Source organism: Myotis lucifugus, unplaced genomic scaffold (assembly GCF_000147115.1).
Source record: "Myotis lucifugus unplaced genomic scaffold, Myoluc2.0 scaffold_109, whole genome shotgun sequence".
Lineage (NCBI taxonomy): Eukaryota > Metazoa > Chordata > Mammalia > Chiroptera > Vespertilionidae > Myotis > Myotis lucifugus.
This window is the reverse complement of record NW_005871157.1, coordinates 2,202,977-2,229,014: the sequence shown is the minus strand read 5'-3', so window position 1 is coordinate 2,229,014 and position 26,038 is coordinate 2,202,977. Positions and strand designations below refer to the sequence as shown.

The window sequence follows — 26,038 nt, the reverse complement described above, 5'->3', positions numbered from 1 at the left end:
ATATATATATATATATATATATATATATATATATATATATATTATGATTCTGAGAGGAAAGGAGAGGGGAGAGAGAGATAGAAACATCAGTGATGAGAGAGAATCATTGATCGGCTGCCTCCTGCATGTCCCAGGGGGATTGAGTCCGCAACCCAGGCATGTGCCCTTGACCGGAATCGAACCCAGGGCCCTTTCATCTTCAGGCTGATGCTCTATCACTGAGCCAAACCAGCTAGGCCTGTAGCTATTCTTTATTGAGGTCCATTATGTAGTACTGGCATTGTGTGTCAGGAGTATTACACACATGCCACTAATTTAAATCTCCAAAAACATCCTGTGAGTTGAATACCATCATTCTTATTTTTCAGGTAAAAAAACCAAGGCTCAGAGATGGTAAGAAACTTGCGCGAGGACACACAGCCAGAAGTGGTAGAAACCGAAAGCATGCCGCCTTTTCCCATTGTTCCACACTGCTCCCTCCTCACGCTGACATACTGTCTTATTAAGGATGCCCCTCAGAGGGCAGTGTCTTTACTGCCACATCTTTGGCAAAGGGACAAGGGAAAGCGTGGCTCTTGTTTTGTTTTGTTCTATGACAGGAAAAAAGGGCCGGAGGGAAAATAAGGATCTTTCTCCCAAGATGTGGTAACAGGTATTTAGAGTCAGCAAACGTCCCAGGGCACACAGAACTTGAGAACTGAGGAGAGCAGAGAGTGAATTTCGCCTGTGCCTCAAAAGCCTCCACTTCTGATGGAGGGCGCACTTTTTTATTGAAGTTACCCCAGCCTGACACCTCTGCCCCAGCCGTTATGTGTGCCCAACAGAAGCCAACACAAGGTGCTTTAATTTGTGTTTGGCTGGGTCTTGTGCTTTGTTTTTTTACTTTGAAAATTTTGAAATAATGTGTAGATTCTGTGTTTTGGTTTGAACACCATTCTTCACAGCGTCAAGAAGCTTGCCATCCCTGTGACACAGCCCTCTCTCCCTCCTGTCCCCCTCCCCACCTTCCCTGTCCCTGTCCCCATCAGAAAAGGCAATACAGCCAAGTAAGCTGACGCTCTCTGCACTCAGGGATCTGTCCCTCCTCCTAGATGGAAAGTCCTGCTGAGGCCACATCACACACACCTCCCATCTGAAACTCTTAATGCAATGGAAGGATGGACCACAGCCAATAATCTTTAAGAAGGTTACGTACAGGAGGAGGGAGGGAATGAAGTGATAGGAATACAGATGGAAGTAAAACTCTGCATATAACTGTTTGAAAATAGATTGACTTAGGAATCATGTAAATTTTTACAGAATTAAAAGCCAAAATTTAAGAAAAGATAATCTTAAAAAGCAATCTGTAACAGCTGAAAGCAATGTGAAGCAAAAGAACCCAACTGCATGTCAAGTTGATGACATGACTACACACATAAAAGGAGTGAGTTCAAGTGACTTTAAAGAAAACATCTTGGCTGTTTATCCCCTTTGGGTTAGAGCCTAAGGTCAAAGCCAAAACCATAACAACATAAACCATAAGAAATAATAATAACATAAACCATAGGAAATAATAATATTGTTATACTTCACAACTTTGGTATGTACACTATAGGATAAAATAAATAAGAACTTACAGTAATGAATGAGGAACCAAGACTTCTTTTAGTGTAAAAGAAAATATGTACAAGTATAAAACTGAATAACTTAAGTAACAACCTTGAAGTGTTAAAGTTGAATTGAAGATATATCATGATTTATTTTTGTCTCTTTAAAAAACATTTCCTATCTCTCTTCACTAAAAACAAACAAACAAAACTAGAAGTAAAAGCAGTCTGGTAGTAAAGAGAACATCAATATTGCCATTGTGGTCTTTAAAAACCACACAAAAAATGTAAAACTCTATATGCAGAGTGATTATTATCTAAAACCAAAAAAGAAAGAAAATGACGTAGGTCAGAAATGTGGAGCTACATAAAGAAAGGAAAAGCATCAGAGAAGGAATAAAGTCAGGTAAAACATCCATCTTTTCTTATTCTTTTAAAAAATATATATATCTTTATTGATTTCAAAGAGGAAGGGGATCAAGCCTGAAACCCAGGCATGTGCCCTTGAGATCAAACCTGGGACCCTTTAGTCCGCAGGCTGATGCTCTATCCACTGAGCCAAACCAGCTAGGGCTCTTTTCTTATTCTTAATCTAAAGATAACTTTGTTTAAAGTAATAATAGTAACAATGTGTTGAGTCATTATAGCATATGAATAAGGTAAAAGAATGATAGTAATGTCATAAGGGAAGGAAGAGAAGAATGGGAAATTTTCTATTATAAGATACTAGACTACATATATAATGGTGTAGTGTTATTTGAAGGTTGAATTAGATTAGTTGTAAATGTATATTGGAAACTCTAACCATTATCATATTTGTAAGAAAGAACCATAATTCTTTTTTTTTTTTTAGAAAGAACCATAATTGATATACGCAAGAGAGGAGATAAAATGGATTCATGTAGAATACTCAATTAAATCAGAGAAGGCAGGAAAGGGGAGAAACAAAGAATAATTGCAATAAATAGAAAACAGTTACAAACATGGTAGATACTAATCCAACTATATGAAAATAACTTAAATGTTAATGGTTTAAATTCACCAATTAAAAGATAAAGATCATGAGAGTGGATTTTAAAAGGTCCGGCTATATGTTATATATAAACATTTTACTTTAAAATATACTTTTTTATTGATTTTAGAAAGGAAGTGAGAGGAAGTGATAGAAATATCAGTGATGAGAGAGTCATTGATCGGCTGCCTTCTGCACACCCCCTACTGGGGATCAAGCCTGCAACCTGGGCATGTGCCCTTGACCAGAATCAAACCCGTGACCTCTTGGTTCATAGATTGATGCTCAACCACTGAGCCACACTGGCTGGGCTAAAAATTTTACTTTAAATACAAAGATTCAGATAGCTAGAGAGGGTTATACCATGCTGACACTAATCCAAAGAAAGCTGGAGTATTAATTTCAGACAAAGCAAATTTTATAACAAGAAATATTATGAGAGATAAAGAGATACTACATAATGATAAAGGAGTCATTTCTCTAAGAAAACATACAATTCTAAAGGTGGGTACACCTACCAACAGAGTGTTAAAGGACATGAGGCAAAAAGTGATACATTTGAAAGGAGAAGTAGATAAATCTACTATTATATTTGGAGACCTTGACACTCTCTTTCAGTAATTATAGATTAAGGAGGCAGAAAATCATTAAGGATATAGTTGACCTGAACAGCACTATCAATCAACTTAATCTAATTGACATTTATAGAATACTCCATTCAATAATAGCAGAATACACTTTCTTCTCAATATCCCATGGAAGAATAGACCACATTTTGGACCATAAAACACCCTTCAACAAATTTAAAAGAATAGAACTCATACTAAGGATATTTTTAGACCACAGCAGAATGAAACTAGAAATCAATAAGAAAACTGGAAACCTCAGGATGTTTACAAAGTCAACAGCACATCTAAATAACACATGGCTCAGAGAAGAAGTTTCAAGGAATTCCTTTGTCTATCAACTGAGAGAGACGATGGCAATGACACCCCAGAAATGATGAGCACACCGAGCACTCTGCTCTTGGTTTCTAATACTTTTCCAGTAAAAGGTACCAGGGCTCCATGGGGAAATGGTTGATTCTAGGGGTGTGGCAGGAAATACATAAAATGAGACTGGAGCATCTTATAGCATCAGAAAGTAAGAAAGCACTCAAAGAAAAAATAACCCTCACAGACATATGAAAACATGCTCAAAGTCACTAATCATCCGAGAGATGCAAATCAAAACGACAATGCGGCACCATCTCACACCTGTCAGATTGGCTACCATCAACAAATCAACAAACGATAAGCGCTGGCGAGGATGCGGAGAAAAAGGAACCCTCGTGCACTGCTGGTGGGAATGCAGACTGGTGCAGCCTCTGTGGAAGACAGTATGGAGTTTCCTCAAAAAACTAAAAATGGAACTCCCATTTGACCCAGTGATCCCACTTCTAAGAATATATCCCAAGAAACGAGAAACACCCATCAGAAAGGATATATGCACCCCTATGTTCATAGCAGCACAATTCACCATAGCTAAGATTTGGAAACAGCCTAAGTGCCCATCAGTAGATGAGTGGATTAAAAAACTGTGGTATATCTACACAATGGAATACTACGCTTTGGTAAAAAAAAAAAGGAGTTCTTACCATTTGCAACAGCATGGATGGAACTGGAGAGCATTATGCTAAGCGAAATATGCCAGTCAATGAAGGAAAAATACCACATGATCTCACTCATCTGTGGAATATAATGAACAACATAAACTGATGAACAAAAACAGATCCAGAGACAGAGAAGCATCGATCAGATAGTCAAACCTCAGAGGGAAGGTAGGGGAGGGTGGGGGTAAGGGGGAGAGATCAACCAAAGGACTTATATGCATGCATATAAGCATAACCAATGGACACAGAAAACAGGGGGGTGAGGGCATGAGTGGGAAGTGGGGGGGGGACAATAAGGGGATAAGGACACATATGTAATACCTTAATCAATAAAGAAAAAGAAAATAACCCTCACAGCAATAAGGATATGTCAAAGGGATAGGAGTCAACTGAAAGAACTCACAATGGCTAAAGCTGAAATAATGAGAGCAAGAAAATAAAGCAACACTTGATCACAATACAAAATACAAAATAACTATCCACGAATCCACACTGAAATAAATAAGTGATTAAATACATAAATAAATGGAGAGAATAGAAAAAGTTCCCATGCAGAATTCTCAATACTTTATGTGAACAAAAGGAGGCAGAACATAGCTCCCACTCCTTTAGGATGGACTTATGTTTAATGACATTCTTCCGAAGAATGCAGTATGGAAGAGGGAAAAAAGTAACTTCACAAGAGAGAAACCCATTGACACTACTGCAGCCAGCTGTCAAGGTCAACAATGTTGACATGTCGACAGTCTATACCAGTGATGGCGAACCTATGACACGCGTGTCCGAGGTGACGCGTGAACTCATTTTTTTGGTTGATTTTTCTTTGTTAAATGGCATTTAAATATATAAAATAAATATCAAAAATATAAGTCTTTGTTTTACTATGGTTGCAAATATCAAAAAATTTCTATATGTGACATGGCACCAGAGTTAAGTTAGGGTTTTTCAAAATGCTGACACGCCGAGCTCAAAAGGTTCACCATCACTGGTCTATACGATGTAATGAACATGGCACTTTCCCTCTGTGGTCTTCCTCCCAAAACCCACCAGCCCAGCTGAATCAGGAGAAAACCAGCAGGAAAATACCAGTTGAGGGATATTATACAAAATACCCGACCGGCACTCAAAACTGGCAAGGCCATCAGAAACGAGGGAGGTCTGAGGAACTGTCCCAGCCAGCGGAGGCCAAGGAGACATCACTACTAAATGCCATGTCATACCCTCGGTGGATTCACGGGACGGAAAAAGGATATTAAGTAAAAACTAAGGAAATCTGAATAAAGTATGGACTTATTTCAGGTAGCAACGTAACAATTTTGGTCAATTGATTGTAGCAAATGTCCCCGAGTAAAATAACTGTCCTTAAATGGAAAGCTTATTTGAAAAACAACTAGTTCAAATGTATCTCATGCACTCCAATGGACCAGCTTGCAGACCCACTGGGGTGCACACCGCCCCCCCTGCCTTGCAGACCACTGACCTGGACAGTTCCTTGCCTGCTCTGCATGCAGTGAACCTTTTGGGGTTACCAGAGCCTCCCTGCAGGGAGAGGCTCTGGTCCTGCATGTCCCCAAGTACGTTTATCTATTCGGCGGGAACAAATGGGCCCCTTGGCTGCACAGTAAAGTGTCCTTGAGCTCAAAGCTTCACCCTATGAGGAGTCTGACTGGTCAGCGTGAACCTTCTGTTTAAACAGAAGTGGCCTGTCACTCATCACCCAGCCTTACCTGAGGGGTTCGAAAGGCAAGGCTCCAGCCCCCTGCAGCCTCCTGTTTCCTAACTGTTCACCATCTTGCACAGATCTCTCCTTGAAACGGTGAGCCTTAGTATTCTTTTTTTTTTTTAAGGGGAGAATGATGATTTTAATTTTTTAAAATATATTTTATTGATTTTTTTACAGAGAGGAAGGGAGAGGGATAGAGAGTTAGAAACATCAATCGGCTGCCTCCTGCACACTCTCTACTGGGGATGTGCCCGCAACCAAGGTACATGCCCTTGACCGGACTTGAACCTGGGACCCTTGAGTCCGCAGGCCGACGCTCTATCCACTGAGCCAAACCGGTTAGGGCAAACCTTAGTATTCTTAACCCCACTCTCCCACCCCCAGAATACCCGCTCTTAAGAAGAGACATGATAATTACATTTACTATTTTACTATAAATTTAAGTCAGTGCATTAGCTCTCTTAAAGGTATTGACAGTCTCAGGGACCTATGAAATATTATAATCATCTCTAACTCAGGAACAGAACATGACATCCATTTCAGGAGGAAGCAGGAAGGCATTCTGAGGGCACCTGGGCAGGAGAACTTTGATAAAGCCACCTGCTCAGAGTGAGGATCCATGGCCTCAGGCTCTGGACCACTTGACCTCCTGCCCCCAGGAGCTGTCTGTTGAAGCATCAAAGTTCCCATCCCGCCCTGACCGGTTTGGCTCAGTGGGTAGAACATCGGCCTGCGGACTGAAGGGTCCGGGGTTTGATTCCGGCCAAGGGCATGTGCCTTGGTTGCGGGCACATCCCCAGTCGGGGGTATGCAAGAGGCAGCTGATCGATGTTTCTCTCTCATCGATGTTTCTGGCTCTCTGTCCCTCTCCCTTCCTCTCTGTAAAAAATCAATAAAATATATTTTTAAAAAAAGCTCCCATCCCTACCTTTGGTCTTTTCCATGTGATGGCCTTCATCTTGGTTTTCTGGCTCAGCTCATGGGAACCCAGAGCCTGAACACCAGCTGGGAACACATGGTCTTCAAAGAGGCACTTCTGAGCCAGACAGCGTTGTTTGAGAATGACAAAATCCTGCCCCTCGAACCTGAGGGGCTGTGTGACAGTGCCCTCTCCGTCTCTCCTGCCCCTCTCCTGGATCACACGCTCACAGAAGAATCCTGGCAGCAGGTAGGGCATGGTGACGGCTTAGGGAGTGGAGCTGGGCCTTCACCGCGCCCTCAGTCCAGGCCTAATCCTCTCGTGAATGGGTCGGAGCCTATTTAGCCTTCCAGCCTCAGCAGCGCGATGCAAATGAACGCAGCCCAGAGCGAGGCTGTGGTCAGTCAGCAGCTTGGGCTGGAGGCCCCTGAGCCCACAGTCAAGGGGCAACACCAGGCCAGTCAGAGAGCCAGCAAGGGGAGAGAGAGCCAGGGACAGCCCCAGGACAGGCCACAATAGCCTGTAGATCTTTAGGGTACCTCCCTCAGCCTTGCTGGGATTATTTATTTACTTATTTATTATATATTTTTATTGATTTCAGAGAGGAAGAGAGAGGGAGAGAGAGATAGAAACATCAATGATGAGAGGGAATCATTGATTGGCTGCCTCCTGCACGCCCCCTACTGAGGATTGAGCCCGCAACCAGGGCACGTGCCCTTGACCCGAATTGAACCTGGGACCCTTAAGTCTGCAGGCCGACGCTCTGCCCACTGAGCCAAACGAGCTAGGGCTGGGATTCTTTTTTAAAAAGAGAAAATATAGTTACAGAGAAGCTTACCCTGCCTCAGCAAAAGGCAATCCCGCCTTTGACACTGGTGGCCAATGGGATATAGCATGAGGCCTTCAAAACATGCTGTATACACTAATCCTATACAGGCTGCTGAATGCATAGGAGGAATCTGCCCAAGCCATTGTCTGAGGTTAATGAAGCCTTCATTCTCCTGATGTCCCTGCCCCATCCCCCCAAAGACCTTGACTGGCCTCTAATCTGCTAGAGCAGCGGTTCTCAACCTGTGAGTCGTAACCCTTTGGGGTCGAATGACCCTTTCACAGGGGTCGCCTAAGACCATCGGAAAACACATATATAATTACATATTGTTTTTGTGATTAATCACTATGCTTTAATTATGTTCAATTTGTAACAATGAAAATACATCCTGCATATCAGATATTTACATTACGATTCATGACAGTAGCAAAATTACAGTTATGAAGTAGCAACAAAAATAATTTTATGGTTGGGGGTCACCACAACATGAGGGACTGTATTAAAGGGTCGCGGCATTAGGAAGGTTGAGAACCACTGTGCTAGAGGGACCAAGAGGGTAGGTGACTCAACCTCAGATGAAAGTCCCCGTTAGAGTGGGCCCCAGTGGCAGTGAACAGACATCCACAGTTGCAAATTCAGGACCTATGAGGCAGAGAATGTGATGGGTGGGGAAGGAGGATAAATGTGTGTCAGAATTATATTCACAAGAAAGCTCAGCCTTTTCAAAGTCTCACCATGCATCAACGGGCAGTGCTGAGTGAGAGCCGGGAGCTGATGCAAGTGGAACCTCAGGTCTGGCAGCCTGCCCACTTGGAGGATGCTGTCTCCCTTTACTCATTAACTCCTATTGGCCTTCGTCTATTCTGTGCTTCTCAAAGTGTGGTCTGTGAACTACCAACATCGGAATCACCTGGGATGTCAGTTTAAAATGCAGATTCCGAAGGCTCATTCCAGACCCAAGGATTCAAATACTTTTGCTAAGAGTCTGGGACTTTGCAATTTAAATGAGAATACCAGGAGATTCTTATGTCCACTAGAGTCTGAAACCATGACTTTAGCATTACAGGGTACTATAAAAGCTCAAAATAGTTTTTTAAAATTTCTTATTTTAAAATTTTTATTTGTTGGTTTGAGAGAGAGGAAGGGAGAGAGAGAGAGAGAGAGAGAGAGAGAGAGAGAGAGAGAGAGATCAATTTGTTGTTCCACTTATTTATGCATTCATTGGTTGATTCTTGTATGTGCCATGACCAGGGATCAAACTCACAACCTTGGCATATGGGGACGATGCTCTAACCAACTGAGCTACCAGGCCAAGGCAAAATAATTTTTGAAGTCAGTTCTTTTCTTTTTAATATATTTTTATTGACTTCAGAGAGAAAGGGAAAGAGAGAGAGAGAGAGAGAGAGAGAGAGAGAGAGAGAGAGAGAGAAACATCAATGATGAGAGAGAATCCTTAAATCAGCTGTCCTGCATGCCCCACACTGGGGATCTTGCCCACAACCCGGGCATGTGTCCTGACTAGGAATTGAACTGTGACCTTCTTGTTCATAGGTTGATGTTCAACCACTGAGCCACACTGGCTGGGCGAGATCAGTTATTTTAAGAAAATCAGTTATTTTTGTTCAGTTTATACATGAACAAGGTTTTAAAAAATACAAAATACAAAAGTACATAGAAAAATAGCAGCCTCCTGCCCTGCAAATCCGCACCACCTGCAAATCTCTCTCCTTAGAGACAGCCACTTTCAAATTTTTTAGCTCATTCTTCTGGTATTTATTGCTATATTTCTAAGTACTATGCTTATATTATTACTTTTTAATTTATTATTTTTAGCAAGTATCAATAGAATTCCTATTTGGTGAGTGAGATTTAGGCTTCTCACATTATACTGTGTCCACAATCTTCCCCAAATAGTTATATCATACATTTTGGTAAAATTAAAATTCAGTGTTTTCTTTAGTATTATTAGGAAAATATTGTTTACTTCTTAGCTAGGTGGTATCCTGTGTTATATTTCCTTTCTGTATAAATGTTTCCTTTTACTTATTCCTTTAAAAAATATATATATATTTACATTTTTTCCCTTTATTAAGATATTACAAATGTGTCCTTATCCCCCCAATGTCCCCTCATCCCCCCAATTCTGCCCTCACCCTCACCCCCCGTTAAAAATATATTTTTTATTGATTTCAGAGAGGAAGGGAGAGAGAGGATATAAACATCAATGTTGAGAGAGAATCATTGATCAGCTGCCTCCAGCACACCCACTACTGGGGATTGAGCCGTAACCTGGGCATCAAATCAGTACGTAGGCCAACAGTCCATAGGCCAACACTCTATCCACTGAGCCAAACCAGCTAGGGCTAACTGCTTTTATTTTTGAAGCAGAATTCAATTAAGTTTCACACATTGAAATGTAATAATTGGATTAGGTGATGTTGAAGTGAGAATTAGTGAACTGGAAGCTAGAACAGGAGAAGTCATTTAACATGCCACACAGAGAATCAAGGAGATGGGAATTTTTTTTTAAAAGAAAAAAGAAGAGAACAAGACTGTGCACAAAGACCACAAGGGGGAGCACCAAGAGTGCCCTCCTCAGGTAATTGGGGAGGCTGAACCACTGGGTCCCAGAGGACACTTAGCACAGAAAACCACTTTATCAACACAGGGAAGCATAAAAAAATGCGGAGACAAAGAAACAGGACACAAATGACAGAAACGGAGGAAAGCAAACTGCTGGATATAGAGTTCAAAATCACGGTTATAAGGTTTTTCAAGAATTTTCTAGAAACCGCCGATAAATGTAGTGAGATCCTCAAGAAATCTAGTGAGACCCTCGATGTTGTGACAAAGGACCAACTAGAAATTAAGCATACACTGACTGAAATAAAGAATATTATACAGACTCCCAACAGCAGACTAGAGGATCGCAAGAATCAACTCAATGATTTGAAATATGAAGAAGCAAAAAACACCCAACCGGAAAAGCAAAATGAAAAAAGAATCCAAAAATACGAAGATAGTGTAAGGAGCCTCTGGGACAGCTTCAAGCGTACCAACATCAGAATTATAGGGGTGCCAGAAGAAGAGAGAGAGCAAGATATTGAAAACCTATTTGAAGAAATAATGACAGAAAACTTCCCCTACCTGGTGAAAGAAATAGACTTACAAGTCCAGGAAGCACAGAGAACCCCAAACAAAAGGAATCCAAAGAGGACCACACCAAGACACATCATAATTAAAATGCCAAGAGCAAAAGACAAAGAGAGAATCTTAAAAGCAGCAAGAGAAAGACAGTCAGTTACCTACAAGGGAGTACCCATATGGCTGTCAGCTGATTTCTCAACAGAAACTTTGCAGGCCAGAAGGGAGCGGCAAGAAATATTCAAAGTGATGAATGCCAAGAACCTACAACCAAGATTACTTTATCTAGCAAAGCTATCATTCAAAATTGAAGGTCAGATAAAGAGCTTCACAGATAAGGAAAAGCTAAAGGAGTTCATCACCACCAAACCAGTATTATATGAAATGCTGAAAGGTATCCTTTAAGAAGAGGAAGAAGAAGAAAAAGGTAAAGATACAAATTATGAACAACAAATACACATCTATCAACAAGTGAATCTAAAAATCAAGTGAATAAATAATCTGACGAACAGAATGAACTGGTGATTATAATAGAATCAGGGGCATAGAAAGGGAATGGACTGACTATTCTTGGGGGGGAAAGGGGTGTGGGGGATGCGGGAAGAGACTGGACAAAAATCGTGCACCCATGGATGAGGACAGTGGTGGGGGGGGGGTGAGGGTGGAGGGTGGGAGGGGAACCGGGTGGAGGGGAGCTATGGGGGGAAAAAAGAGGAACAACTGTAATAATCTGAACAATAAAGATTTAATTTTAAAAAATTTAAAAAAAAGAAAAAAGAAGAAAAAGAGGTTAAGATATATGTGAGATAAAGCCAGGTAAGTTCTGCATATATCTAATTGAAGTTCTAGAAGAAGATAATAGAAAATATGGGGAGAATTAATATTCTAAGAGATTTTCTACAATTGATCAATGAGTTCAATCCTCAGAATCAAGAATCCTAATGAATCCTAAGCAGGAAAGATATAAAACAATATATGTTTAGACATAACAAAGTGATATTGCAGAATACCACAGACAGAGAGAAGATCTTAAAAGCAGTCTGAGAGAAAAGGCATATGGCCTATTACAGGAATGCAGCTACTAGAAATTACAGTGTAAGGTAGGAGACAGTACTGAGAATCAACCTAGAATTGATTACTCAGGAAAACTATTTCAAAAGTGAAAGCAAATTGCATACAAATAAAAATTGAAATGCTTATTATAAGTAGACACTCACTAAAGAAACTTCTAAACAATGTACTTTAGGAAAAAGTAAAATTATTCTGGAAGGAAAAGTCAAAGACTCGAGATGGAACAGTAAGCAAGGAAAGTGGTAAACGTGTAAATCTAAGCAAATATTGACTGTTAAAAATATTAATTTATAATTTTTGAGATTGAAAAATGAAGATAGAGCTAAAATTCTGATAAACAATGGCACATTAGCTATGGGAGGAGTACTTGGGATTAAAGTGCTATATGGTCTTCATATTATTTATGAGAAAAATAAAACTATTGACCAATTTCAGGTTTTATCAAAATAATAGGTATGTCAACAATTTAGGCAAATACAGAAAAAACATAAATAGTCAATAACTTCCAAATTATAGGAAGAAAAAAAATGAGAGAAAACACTTTTAATCAATTTTTTAAAAACAGGCATAAGGAGAAAAAAGGAACATTAAAAAAGCAATACAAACAGAAAGGTTATGGTAAATGGTGGAAATAAATTCAAAATATATCAATGCTCAGAATCAATGCAAACAGACTAAAATCTCCAGTTAAAAGACAAAAGGTTTTCAGACTGGATTTTTAAAAAGAGTTATAAATAGTTTATAATAAATATGCCAAAGACATCAGGACATAGAAATGTTGGAAAGTAAAAGAAGAAAAAAATACATATATATATATATATATATATATATATATATATATATATATATATATGCAAAAACTTGCCCCCAAAGCTTGAATACCTACATTAATATCTAACAACATTGACTTGAGAGAGAGAGAGAGAGAGAGAGAGAGAAAAGCACAAAAACAAACAAACAAAAAACCCACAAAACTTTCTTAGAGTTAAAAAGGGTCATTACAAATTCCTAGAAAAATAAATATTACTACTGTATCAAAAAGAAAAACAATTTCAAATGATCCCATGGTTTTTGAAGAGGTTACATCAATAAATAAAACCATTCCCTTAAGAAAATACTGGCAAAATTCTACCAAATATTTAAGGAACATATAGTTTTCATCTTACTACAATCTATTTCATAGAATAAAAGAAGAAACATTCCCCACTCATTTTATGAGGCTGGTGTAACCTTGATAACATAATAGGACAGCACAAGAAAGAGAAATAAAAGGCCAGTCTCATTAACTATATATGCAAAAGCTTAAATAAAAAATTGTCAAAACAAAATTTAGTGATGTGTAAGAAAGATATACAGTGGGGCCTTGACTTACGAGTTTAATTCGTTCCGAGACCGAGCTCGTTAAGGAGCTCGTTAACTCAAATTACTCTATCAACTCAATGCAAAAAATCAGCCGAGAGACAGCTGGTATCTCAAAAAACTCGTTAGTCGGGACACTCGTAAGTGAAGGCCCCACTGTACATTCTGTCTTGGCTCGTTTGGCTCAGTGGTTGGAGCATTGGCCTACGGACTGAAGGATCTCAGGTTAGATTTCTGGTCAAGAGCACATGCCTGAGTTGCAGGTTCAATCCCCAGCCCAGTCGGGGCATGGGTGGGAGGCAACCAACCAATATGTCTCTCTCACTTCAATGTTTCTCTCTCTCCCCTCCCCTCCTCCCTCCCTTCCACTCTGTCTGAAAATCAATGGAAAAAAAATATCCTCTGGTGAGGATTAAAGAAAAAATAATAATACATTCTAAGTTTGGTTTATTCTAGAATGCAAGGGGGTCAACCTTGGAAAACTCTATTAATATAATTGTTTAAAGGAGGAAAACCACAGGATTTTCTCAAGTAATGCCGAAAAAGTATTTGATAACATTCAACAATCCTTATTTTATTTCTTTTCCGTTTATGATTTAAAAAACATTCTTAGCAAAGCAGGAATAGAGGGGAACTTCTTAATGATAAATTGTACCTACAAATAAATCTACAGTAAATATACTCAACAATGAAGCATTAAGAATATCCCCTTTATTTATTTATTTATTTATTTATTTAAAATATATTCCATTGATTTTTTACAGAGAGGAAGGGAGAGGGATAGAGAGTTAGAAACATCGATCAGCTGCCTCCTGCACGCCCCCTACTGGGGATGTGCCCGCAACCAAGGTACATGCCCTTGACCGGAATCGAACCTGGGACCCTTCAGTTTGCAGGCTGACGCTCTATCCACTGAGCCAAACCGGTTAGAGCAAGAATATCCCCTTTAAATGTGGGAACCAGATGAAGATTCCTGTCAGCTCCTTTGTTATTAACATTATTCTGGAGGGTTTAACTAGCACAATAACACAAGCAGTAGGCTGGTGAATACAGTTGTGCATAATGTACCGCAACTCACCTAACTACAGAAGCATAGAGGCTATAGCCCAATAACTTGGGATCTGCAATCAAATTATTAGAATTATTAAGAATTTATAAGATAAGAGTCATATGAATATTTATGCTTGAGAAATCTAGTACAATTTTAAGGAAGATGCCATTTATAAAAATAACAACAACAAAAGATGCCTAGGAAAAAATCTGACAAAGATATTCAAGACCTTACAGTAAAAAGCAAAACAAAAACAAAAACAAAAACTTGATTGAAAGATACACTAATGGAGACCTATTTAAATGGAGGGACATCCCTTCTTCATGGACAGGAAGATTCAATATTGTCGAGATGTGCATTCTTCTACATTGATTCAATGTCATCTCAGTGAAAATCCCCACACTAGTTTTTGTGAAACTCAACATTCTGTTTCTAAAATCTAAAGGGAAAGGCAAAGAGTCAGGTATAGCTAAACAATAGTGAAGAAGAAAAACAAGTTGGGAGGACTTGCTCTACTGGATGTCAAGATTTATTGGCACGAGATGTGGCATTGGCACAAAAATAGACAAATAAACACAAAAAAACCACAATAGAGGGCGGAAACAGAACCACACATTGATAGAACTTGATTTATTTAAAAGTGGTATTGCAAAACAGTGGAGGAAGGGTTGTCTTTTAAATAAATTGTGCTGGCACCTTTGAAAATCCATTTGGAAAACAACAAAATGTGATCCATATTTTTATATTACATGCATAACTCATTTCCAGATCCAAATATAAAAGCAGAAAAATAAAGTTTCTAAATGATAATAAAGAAGAATGACTTCAGTTTAAGAAAAACTTTAACAGAACACATAAAGCACTAACCATAAAGGAAAAAATAATAAATTAAGAATTAATTTAGAACTTTTAATTAAGAATTTTTTAAAATTAAAAATACCTTTAAGAGAGTGAAAAGGCAATTCACAAAGTGGGAGAAGATATATATATATATTATATCTGACCAATACGTGATTAGTATCAGGATATCTAAAGAATACCTACAATTTAAGTTGAAAAAGACAAACAACTCAATAGAAAAATGAGCTAAAGAACATGGACAGCATGATAACAAATGGTCAGGAAATACATAAGTGTATAAAAGGATGCTCTGACTTATTTATAATCAAGGAAATGCATCTTTTCATACATTTCTTGCCTCTTTCTGTTCCTGCCTGTCCCATCGTACTGCTGTTATTTCAGTATGTTCACCATGATGTCTAGAGCTCTGTCCCCGTCATGACCTGAGGAGGAGCTGCTGTCTTTGGGATGTAACGAAAGGCAGTCCTAAAAGTTATTTATAGAATTGTCCCTTTCACCAACACTTACGCCTGCTCCCCTCCACCCCCAGGATGGCGCTGTCAGGATTCTTTGCTGAGTAGAAAGAGGGAGGGCTGGCTCTCAATTAGGCACCTCATTTTGCCTTTCAATTACCATCATCACTATTTACTGACTCATTGTGCTAAGCATGTCATATACACACATCTCATTCAATTCTTAAACAGCTCTATGAGGAAGAAACTTTTCTTTTCTTTTCACAGGTGAGGAAACTGAGGCCCAGGCATGGTCAGTGACTTGCCTGAGGTTACATTGTTAAGAGGTGGAGTTGGGATTTGAATCAAGTTTGTCTGACCTTTAAAGCCTGAGCATTTCATCATTGTTATACTTGCGTCCTTTGCTAATAGTAATTGCTGCCTTACCTTGAGCACCACTAGGACTTTATGGATGCTGGCTCAGAACAGCCACAAGATAAAATATCATTAGCCCATTATGACACTTAGAGAGTAATATGACTTGCTAGTGGCAGAGCCAGGGCTCTGACCAGGTTTGGTTGGTTCTAAATCCAGCCGTCTTAACCACTCTGCACAAAGCCCCCAGTTCTTCCTCTTTGCCGCTAGCCTAGGGATCCCACTTCTCTCTAAACTGTCTGACAGAAGATGACTCTCTAAAACAGATTACAAGCCGACCTCCTGCCAAGCCGAAGTCACTGGAAAGATAAATAATGTCCCTGAGAGAAGAAGCTACACAGTGACTGTGTCCTGTGCCCTAAGGACAGAGGGCTCACTGCGCACAGCCTGGGTGTTTCTGTACTTCTGTTCCCTTCCTCTCATCTCACACTGGCATGGAGTAACTTTTATTTTGTGTCAACCTAGATTTCTTCTTTCAGAATTGAGTAACAGGTCAAGCGAACTCTTAGCTGGGAAGATGCACAGGGTGGAGTGTTAATTATAGAGTCCATGGGGCACAGGGAAGATGCCCTTAGAGCAGGAGACCTTTGCGTCAGCACGGGTTGCAGGAGGTTTCCAACTTAAGAGCGCTGATGTAACGGCCAAGCACTGGGTCCTAGGAAATTGGGGGTCAGCTATCCTCTACATTTCACCCCTTTTCTTTAACTCCATTTCAGGCTAAAAGGAACCCGGCTCCTTAAAGAAATGATTCATTCCAGGTCTGGGGCAAGAACTAAACAAAATGAGCCTGGGCCTCCGTGTTGTGGCCAGAAAACAAAGACGCTCTTCAAGATGAATGGGGTCATGTCAACGACACAGGTCACTTATGGGCGGGGGCGGGCTGTTCCCACTCTTCAAAGACTGGTCAATTTGAACATCAAAAAGAATAATGACTGGAATGGATTAAAATGTGTTGCCGTGTTTCATACTGTTTACACTCTGGAGTATTGTTTTGAGTTGGGATATTTAAGAACACAGAGCACATAGGAAATACAGGCGATTCTCTTTGCTCATAGTAGCTACGTTCTATAAAGTTGCTGTGAACACTGACTTAGTGAATACTGAGCTGCTGCTCCTGGAGGAAACACAGGACTAGGTTCCTGGGAGTCTCTCTGATCACACATTTTCATCAACGGATAATTACACAGCCTTATGTAATGTGTGTTTTTGTTTAAAGATGCCTGATCCACTATATATTATTGATTCACTAACATTGACCTCACAGCAACGGCACCATATTAATGCCTGCATGAAGCTTATCTAACACCCACATGTTCTCCCTCGGGCACATCATATCCTTCTTGAACTCAGGAACACTAGGCAGCACTTCAGCACTAGGCTCGGGGGACATTTTAAACAGAGAAATCACCAACAAGAAGCACATGCATATGAAAAATGTGACACTAAATAGACTGAGAAGAACTGAGATAAGAAGGCAGAGCGTCGCTTTGTTTGACTTCAGTTGGGAACCTGCTCTGAGGGTGATTCAAACTTTCCACTGCCCTACACACGTCCACAAATGGCCACGGGTACTGACTGTGGGGTTGCAAGGACATTTTAGTGAGTTGTGAGTTCACAAGCATCCATGAATAATGAGGATCGACTAAATATGGATCATAGCACGGACCTCCCCAGCGCTGGGAAAAAATCATACCTAGGGAGTAAAGTTAGAGGAGTCTATGAGTATTCGAGCTGAAAAGCAAGTAAAGGAAGGATGACGTTATTCACGAGTAGGGAGAATTATCATATAGAGGAAATCAGCCGACTCTATTTCGCTGTCTTCTGGTTCTGAGCTAGAGATAATGTGCTAAAATTGTGGCTGGAAGAGTTCTGGCTAGAAATAAGGACGACTTTTCAGACTGTGAAAGATACTAACGAATGGTTATTGAAGGAGACGGGGCACCGCTTATCTGAAATAGCTGAAAGAACAGTTCCCAAACATTTTCAATCTTATGATGTATAAGAGTTTTTAATAGCAGTTTTAAACCTATATTCCTGTGTTCTCAGAGAATGTAATAAACTTCTAATAGTTCCGATGGTGATTACTTAAAGTTGAAGGTTGGATGAAAATGGTAAAGCAAGCGTCAGCTTCTCTTCAGCAGAATGCTGCCCAGGTGTTAGCCGGGGCCTCCCAGTTCCTTGGAGATGTCGCACCCCCACTTCATGGCCTCTGAGAAGGCAGGGCCTCCTCACCCCACCAGGGTTCAGTGGGTTCCTGGCGGTTTGTTTCTTTATGCTTCCTTCTTTCTCTCCACCCCTGTGCTTTCCACACTCTGACTTCCGGGTGTGTTGGCTCAGTCCTGCCTGTAAAAATCAAGGTACTAACTTCCGCCCTTTACCCCAAAGTTACTTGCCTCAGGCATTTCACAAGTTCATCATCAGTAAAGACTTTTGAGGTCAAGGGAGGGATGACACTGGGGTGCGTGGCCTCCTGCCCTGTGCCCCCCATCCCTCTTTGGTTTCTGGTTCTCCTCCTTTTATAAGTAAACGGCAATTAAATTTTTTTCTCCATAGAAAACAATCATGTCCACCCCCAGAGAGAAATTACTTTGTCTATAATCTCAAGTATCTTCCTAACTTTTCCTTATGAGTTTCCCTCTTGAAGAGAGAAATGGAAGAGTCTGCCATGCTAAGGGTTCACATTTGTTAAGCACATTTGGCTAAACAGGTGCAAAAAAATCAAAGATAATTTTGCAGTAGTGACAAGACCTCATCTGAAGAATGTGATGATTCCCCCCTCCCCCCACTAGTGTAAGAGTCTTGGGACAAGGGAGGAGTTGGTTCTGCCTGCATGATGACGACTCAGAAAGGGGCAGGAGACCAAGTGAGACAGACAGCACAAAACCCAGCAGGTGTGGTTGAGTCATGATAGGCAGTGGGGGCGAAAGAATTGGTTTGGGAAGAGGAGTAGGACTGCGTTAAATAACAAAGGGTCTTATTTGTTTTCTTTTTCTTTTTTTTAAAGTACATTTTTATTGATTTCAGAGAGGAAGGGTGAGGGAGAGAGAGAGATAGAAACATCAATGATGAGAGAGAATCATGGATCAGCTGCCTCCTGTACACCCCACACTGGGGATTGAGCCCCCAACCTGGGCCTGTGCCCTGACCAGAAATCGAACCGTGACCTCCAGGTTCATAGGTTGATGCTCACCCACTGAGCCACACTGACCGGGCTTATTTTTCCATTCTAAAGCACCCCCCTCACATTTTAGTATCTCTGAAGTTGTGATGCATCTTACATTAAAAGCTCCCTTCAGTTGCATTCAGCTGGGTGGTGGTCATGACTTTCTTTGGGCACCTGATAAGATCAGGAAAGTACCAGTACCCAAACCTTCTAGACTTGGTGAGATATGGTTCATGTGGAATTGCAGCTTGGGAAACTTATATAAACTCTATCCTTAAAAAGAGTCTAATGCAAGAGATTTCCAGGTATGAGAACTATAGGGAATAAAGTCACTTGCTTGGAATACAAAGAGGCTGCTGTCTGTCTGGGAGAAGGTTTCCTCAGGTCCAGGTGTTGAGAGGGGACTAGTTGGCCCAGGTTGTGGGGAAGAACAGGGCCAAGAACCAGGTTAGACCAACCAGGCAAAGCACAGCGGCATATGGGGCTGTAATCATAACAACAGCAAAGAGGGAAGGCACACACCGGAGAAATGTGGGTGAAGATGAGACCAGCTCTGACCTAGCAAAAGGTGGGCCTGACGGAGGGATGCGAATGGGATTTGAGGGGAAGAGGTAGGTTAGGCAGCCTATGACCTGGAGGCCCAGTAACTGCCCACAAAGTATAAAGCACTGGATCTGAAGATAAGGGAGGGTGGTAGATTCTCCCAACCCCCAACAGCCAATGGAAACAGAAAGCTGAGCAAAAAGTTGCAAAGAGAAAATGCAGCGTCCCAGCTTTCAGCCCCAGGAGCTTGGAGGGCAGAGGAGGGAGAGCAGGTTTCCTAGGGGAAGAGCTGGGGGAGAAATGGAGGTGTTTGGTACTTGCATTTCCATAATACAACACACATTTCTGTATTTAATGTGAATGACTGGAATTGTCCTAAAGAACAAGCAGTCACGTGCCCATGAGGGGCCTGTTCACATACCCTCATGTTTGGTTGGACTGATTCATTTAGATCAAGCATGAAGTACTCAAACATATGCTGTGGTTAGCTTTTTTTTTTTTTTTTAAATCCTCACCTGAAGATATTCTTTCCATTGTTTTTTTAGAGAGAGTGGAAGATAGGGAGGGAAGGGGGAGAGGGAGACAGAGAGAGAAACATTGATGTGAGAGAGACACATTGGCTGGTTGCTTCCCACATGACCCCTGACCAGGGCCAAGGATGTAACGGGCAATCCAGGTAGGTGCCCTTGACTGGGAATTGAACCTGAGACCTTTCAGTGTGCCAGCCGATGCTGTAACTGCTGAGCTATACCAGCTAGGGCTGTTGATTGGTCCTGGACACAAATTAAGCTGGAAAGATGTGTTGCCTCTTTTGGAGACTGCACAGCAGATGCAGGCAGTGATAAGACTGCACAACATGTTTACGGGGCACTCATTCATGTGCCAGGCACCCTTTACGCCTTGGGTGTGCATTAACTCATTTAATCTCCACAACAACCTTATGAGGTAGGTTCTTCTGTTATGATTATACCCCATTTTTCAAGTGGGGACCTTATGGCAAAGAGAAAAATACGTGATGATGATTACCCAAGTGTTAAGTAGCAGGGCCAGGACTTGAACGTGGGTGAGACTGGGCTCTTAGCCACTGCACTATTCTATCTCCAGCCCACAGAGCCTGCTGCATCTGGGGGCCAAACCCTGAGGTGTCCTTCAATGCCTGTTGTAGCTTGTGGAGGCCTAATAAATGCCACCTCATTTCCATGCTTGAGTTTTTTTTTTTTTAAATATATTTCTTTATTGATTTCAGAGAGGAAGGGAGAGGGAGAGAGAGATAGAAACATCAATGAGGAGAGAGAATCATTGATCGGCTGCCTCCTGCACCCCCCTACTGGGGATTGAGCCCACAACCCAGGCATGTGCCCTTGGCCGGAATCGAACCCGGGACCCTTCAGTCCACAGGCCGATGCTCCATCCACTGAGCCAAACCGGCTAGGGCCATGCCTGAGTTTTGAACCAGCAGAAGAATAGGTATCAGTGTAGAGCAGGAGGGAGTCCAAAATGCCACATTTATTGTTGATAAATCTGATATTGGCTCCTAAGTCCCAGAACTAGATAGATTTCATTATTAAGCGCTGGGGCCAGATTGCCTGAGTTCAAATCTCAACTCCACCCTTACTAACTGGGAGATCTGCAGCAAGTTCTTTACCCCTCTGAGACCCAGTTTCCTCATTTGTAAAGTGGGGACAATACTAGTACTCACCTCACAGGGTTGTTGTGAAGATTAAATGAGGTAATATAAGGAAGCCCTTAAAGTAATTACTGTCATACCAGGAGTTCTCAATCGAGATTGGTTGTTATCATTACTGTTCACCAGCAGTAGTGGCAGGTGGCCCAGGCCCCCTGCAGGGCTCCCTATGGGACCTGCCTCAGCAAAACTTGGCAGGAGGAGCAGGTAGATTGCTCCCAGGAGGAAAAAGGAAGAAGAAGACTGGGCTTCGCAGGCCAGGCTCTCTTTACAAATCCACCCAGGGGAGGAGAGAGGCCAGCAGTGTTGTGTGACTGAAGCCGCCCACCACACAGGACGACACACATGATCCCCCCACATCTGTCCCCAATGATAGTGGGCAAGAATCATCAGTCTCCCAGAAGCTCTGTTCTAGAAGCCATTCTCCCCCACCCAGGGGTTTGTCCTTAAGAAAATGTGGCTTAACGATTGGGAAGTATTATGTGGGAAGTATTTTGTTTGCTTCCTGCTCCTAGAAACAGATCACCTTAGAAAAGGGGGAGGAATCAGATTGTTTGGCCTGCAGACTCCCTGCACGATGCTCTCTAACAGAGGAGGAGAGGCAGTGAAGTAGCTCAGGTCAGCAGGTGAGATTACAGGTGGCCTGAGTCTATCTTCTTTTAGGAGGGAAGGATTGGAAGTGCAGCATGTCATCCTAACTAGAATTATTGCTGGCTGTGAATAGCTCTGCCCTCCTCCTCCTCCTCATCTGATCGGAATAAGTAATACTTTATTGTGAAAAAAAATCATATTGGTTTCCAATGATTCTGTGCATTAGATTGTAAAAGCAGGAAGGGCCTCTCATAGGACACAGTCTCCTTTCCAGAATGCTGAAGGCTGGCCAACGTCCCTACACCTCTGGAGCACATGAAAACGTGTGTCCCCGAAGAGTGCTCTCCCTTCAGAAAGTTCTCAAGTCATTCCCGTTTTTCAACTTCAGTCAACGTGTGTGACTATAGATAAGTCATTTGCTCTTTCTGGATCTTAACAGATGGGGCGCGAAACACGAGAAAACTCGTGAGCGGTCCTTAACGGATGGGGCGGGAAACACGAGAACATTCGTGAGCGGTACGCAATGTGTTAATCACTTCACCTGTCTGTGTGAGGGGGCTAGACCACATCTCTAAGATTCATTCCAACTCTGACCATCTCTAATTCTGTATGCTAATTTATGCTAATAAACCCGATAGGCAGTGTTTTCCTGATCTTAACCTCAGGGGAAAGGCGCATTTTAACCAAGAGTGGGCTTTGCTGCTTGGACTGTTAGCAACAGTAGAAAATTCAGGACTTTGGTGGTGGGGGGAGCACAGCTTGGGACAGACAGGTGTGTCAGTGCTCCTCATGTCACACTGATACTGACAGTATAACTTTAGGACTGATCTAGAGCTTAGAGTATAATAGAACCGTAAAACATTTTTATTAATAAACCGTAAAACATTTTTATTAATAAAAGTCTAGCTTTTAAGGCTAAAATCCACCAATGATGCTACTAAGAACAGTATGTTTTTTGGCTTTTTCTCTGTAGTAATGTTGGAAAAGGCTTTTAGCTACTCCCAGCCTTGGCAGGTAGGGCTGCCTTAACTCTCGGGGTCAGCGCCTTCAGATGTGGGGTGTCATTCACCCGAAGCCGAGGACCGCCTGAAGGCCTGGCCCGTTGCTGGGTAGGAGGGCTCAGAGATGAACAGGAATGGCCCTGCTCTCAGAAGACGGGCAACAGACAGGAGCAAGCTTGAAGGAAGGGACACCTGAACAGAGTTTTGGAGAGAAGGTGAGGAGGAGCAAGGAGGTGAAAACGAGGGCATTCCAGACAGATGGACAGACAGCATGAGCAAAGGCCTCCGGGATTGAGAAGACTTGGAACAACAGAGCAGCTGAGCATGTCAGGGTCCAAGGGGAGAGGGTGGAGATGAGATGCACAGGTGGACAGGGCCAGCTTTCGAAGGGCCTGTATCTCCGCTAAGGGGTTTGGACTTATCCTGAAGGCATGGCAGCAGGTGTGTGTGTGTGTGTGTGTGTGTGTGTGTGTGTGTGTGTGACATGTCTAGGACCCTAGCAGCAGGGCAGCAACTGGGTTAAAGAATAAAGTTCTTTCAAGTCCTCACTTCTAAACTGAGGGCCCTGGGGCTAGTCCTGGGCCTTACCACAGAGTCGTCAGCAGAGGAAAGAAGCCTGTGGAACACACAAGGTGAGAACAGAGTTGTTGGCTATTTCATCTCAGGTTAAAAAGAAAAACATGGCTAATGAATTGCACTGGGCCTCAGCTTATCTTGATCAAACTACTCAATAGCTTTGGGCCTCAGAGTAAATGGTTTCTCCCTGAACCAGGGGAGCTCCCCTTGCCTTATGGTCCCTGAACATTAGCTCCTGACAGTCACTCTTGTTCAATGCCCACCTTCCCCTCAGGACTCCAGGCTCCAGGAAAGCAGGAATTTTTGTCTTCTTTCCTCACTGCTGTCTCCCTAGTTTGGGCTCTAGTCTAGTAGATACTCAGTAAATTTTCTTGAATTAAGAACAAGAGTCATACTGGAGGTTATGATTGAATATGATTTTCCTTCTGGTAGCTCACTGTAAATGACACCCGGAGGCTGGAAGCGTCTGCTAGAAGAGAAAGGGTTTAAATCTGAGCTGTCATGTGCTCACTGGATGTACTCCACTCTGACGTGCCTTTATGCCCTCATTTGTGAGGTGAGGTATACGGACAAAACAATTGCTAGGGTTTCTCCTTCTAACCCTAACATTTTATGCATGAAACAGTAGCCTTTGCCTGCCACTCTCCCCTCTCCGTGGCTTCCATGCTTCAGAACGACATGGCTGCTGGCAAACCAAAGAACATCATGACTGCCGCCCAAGAAATTGAAGGAATCTTATAAAAGTGCAAGATATTCAAGCAGGCCAGATCTGGGTGGTTGGAATATGCTCTGGGAAAGGAATATTTATTTTATAGGATAAATTAAACTGAGTTCCAATGACTTTTATAAAAAGCAAAATTTTTTTCAGAGAAAGAGAGAGAAAGAGAGAGAGAGAGAGAGAGAGAGAGAGAGAGAGAGAGAGAGAGAAGCAGCCCTGCCTCACTGAGGACTGAGCCTGGTGGAGCTGCAGCCAGGCCCCTTCCCCCAGTCCAGTGGTCGGCAAACTCATTAGTCAACAGAGCCAAATATCAACAGTACAACAATTGAAATTTCTTTTGAGAGCCAAAATTTTAAAACTACATAGGTAGGTACATTGTTATTAACTTAATTAGGGTACTCCTAAGGCTTAGGAAGAGCCACACTCAAGGGGCCAAAGAGCCGCATGTGGCTCACGAGCCGCAGTTTGCTGGCCACAGCCCCAGCCCATGTGCACGGTGGAGCTGTGGGAGGTGCTCGGAGGGAGGACTTCTCTGAGACAAAAACCCAACCAGCAACCAGCAAGCTACTCACCGGAGGTCTCTTCCAGACGAACTGGATGGGAAACTTCTGGCTATAGAAAAGGGAGGTCTCATCTGGTGGGAACTCAGGATCCACATAAAGAACCTTCTTCTCCAGACATTTCTTATGAAGCTGCTCAAATGTCCTCTCTTTCACTCCGATGATAGGAAAATTGCGGCTGATGATGGCTGAGTAGATGCCACTTGGGTTAGCGCCCCCGGCCTCAGTGGTCTTGCCCTGGGCCGGGAGGGGAACCGGCCCCGGGGACTTGGGCTCTGCCCCTGTCTGTGGGGCCACAGACGGGCTAATGACTGTGGGCATGGCAGGCAAACGTGGAAGGAAGAGAGTTTTAAAGAAAACAAGTTACAGCTACCTTCAAGGAAAGGAAGCAACTGCAAAGGGGAAGTTGGAGTGATTCTGTCATCTGAGAGAAAAATGTCCACATCCAATTCAAAGTTTCAAGCCCATCAGAAGGTTGTCCAGCTTGCGTTCATCTTAAAAACTGAGCTGTGATCCCGAAGCCATATGTTTTCCTGAGGAAGGAGCAGTAAAGGGTTTATGCCCTGATTTTTACCTGGGGGGCTCCTACCAGCAGCATACACGCCAGACGGAGAGAAAGTGAGGCTAGTGTTTCAGTGGCCTGGAGAAGCTTGAACCAGGAAAACTAAAAATAGACATGAAAAAAGATCCCGAGTATGAAAGCAAGAGCGAGGCTAGCGTGCAGCTCTCCTGTGTGGCAGAGAGAGAGAGAGAGACCCGGTGAGGACGTATACGTGTGGCCGTTAGGTGCTGGTGCTGTCAGGGCATGAAAGGGAAACATTTGAGTAAGTTGCACACTGAAAATTAGCGAAGAACTTCTGATGCATTATTGAGTTGGCCATTATACAGACCATCAAACTACTGGTTACCAAATTACTGGAAAACTTTATTGAAAAAAAGCTAACAAGAGTGAGATGCTCAGTTTTAGGAGAATAGGCATTTTTAAGGGCATCAATTTTACTTACTTTCTAAAACTCCAGGATATCAGAACATTTCAATTGGATTTGGTGTATCTTCTGGAATGTTCTGGCGTCAGCATTGAGTGGAGCTATCTGGGTGGAGGACTCAGCCGAATCCTCTCAGTTGTCTCT

General features: G+C 42.1%; 1 protein-coding gene across 1 annotated transcript in view; it reads right to left on the bottom strand.

Moving 5' to 3' along the window:
• CAPN3 (calpain 3) overlaps positions 1-25,291 on the bottom strand; it is a 47,971-nt gene extending 22,680 nt beyond the window's left edge. The window contains exon 1 of the mRNA XM_023757608.1: positions 24,921-25,291. Within this exon, the coding sequence (XP_023613376.1) occupies positions 24,921-25,229 (309 nt within the window). The 5' untranslated portion in view covers positions 25,230-25,291. The remainder of the gene's footprint in view (positions 1-24,920) is intronic.
• Between the last annotated feature and the right edge of the window lie 747 nt (positions 25,292-26,038).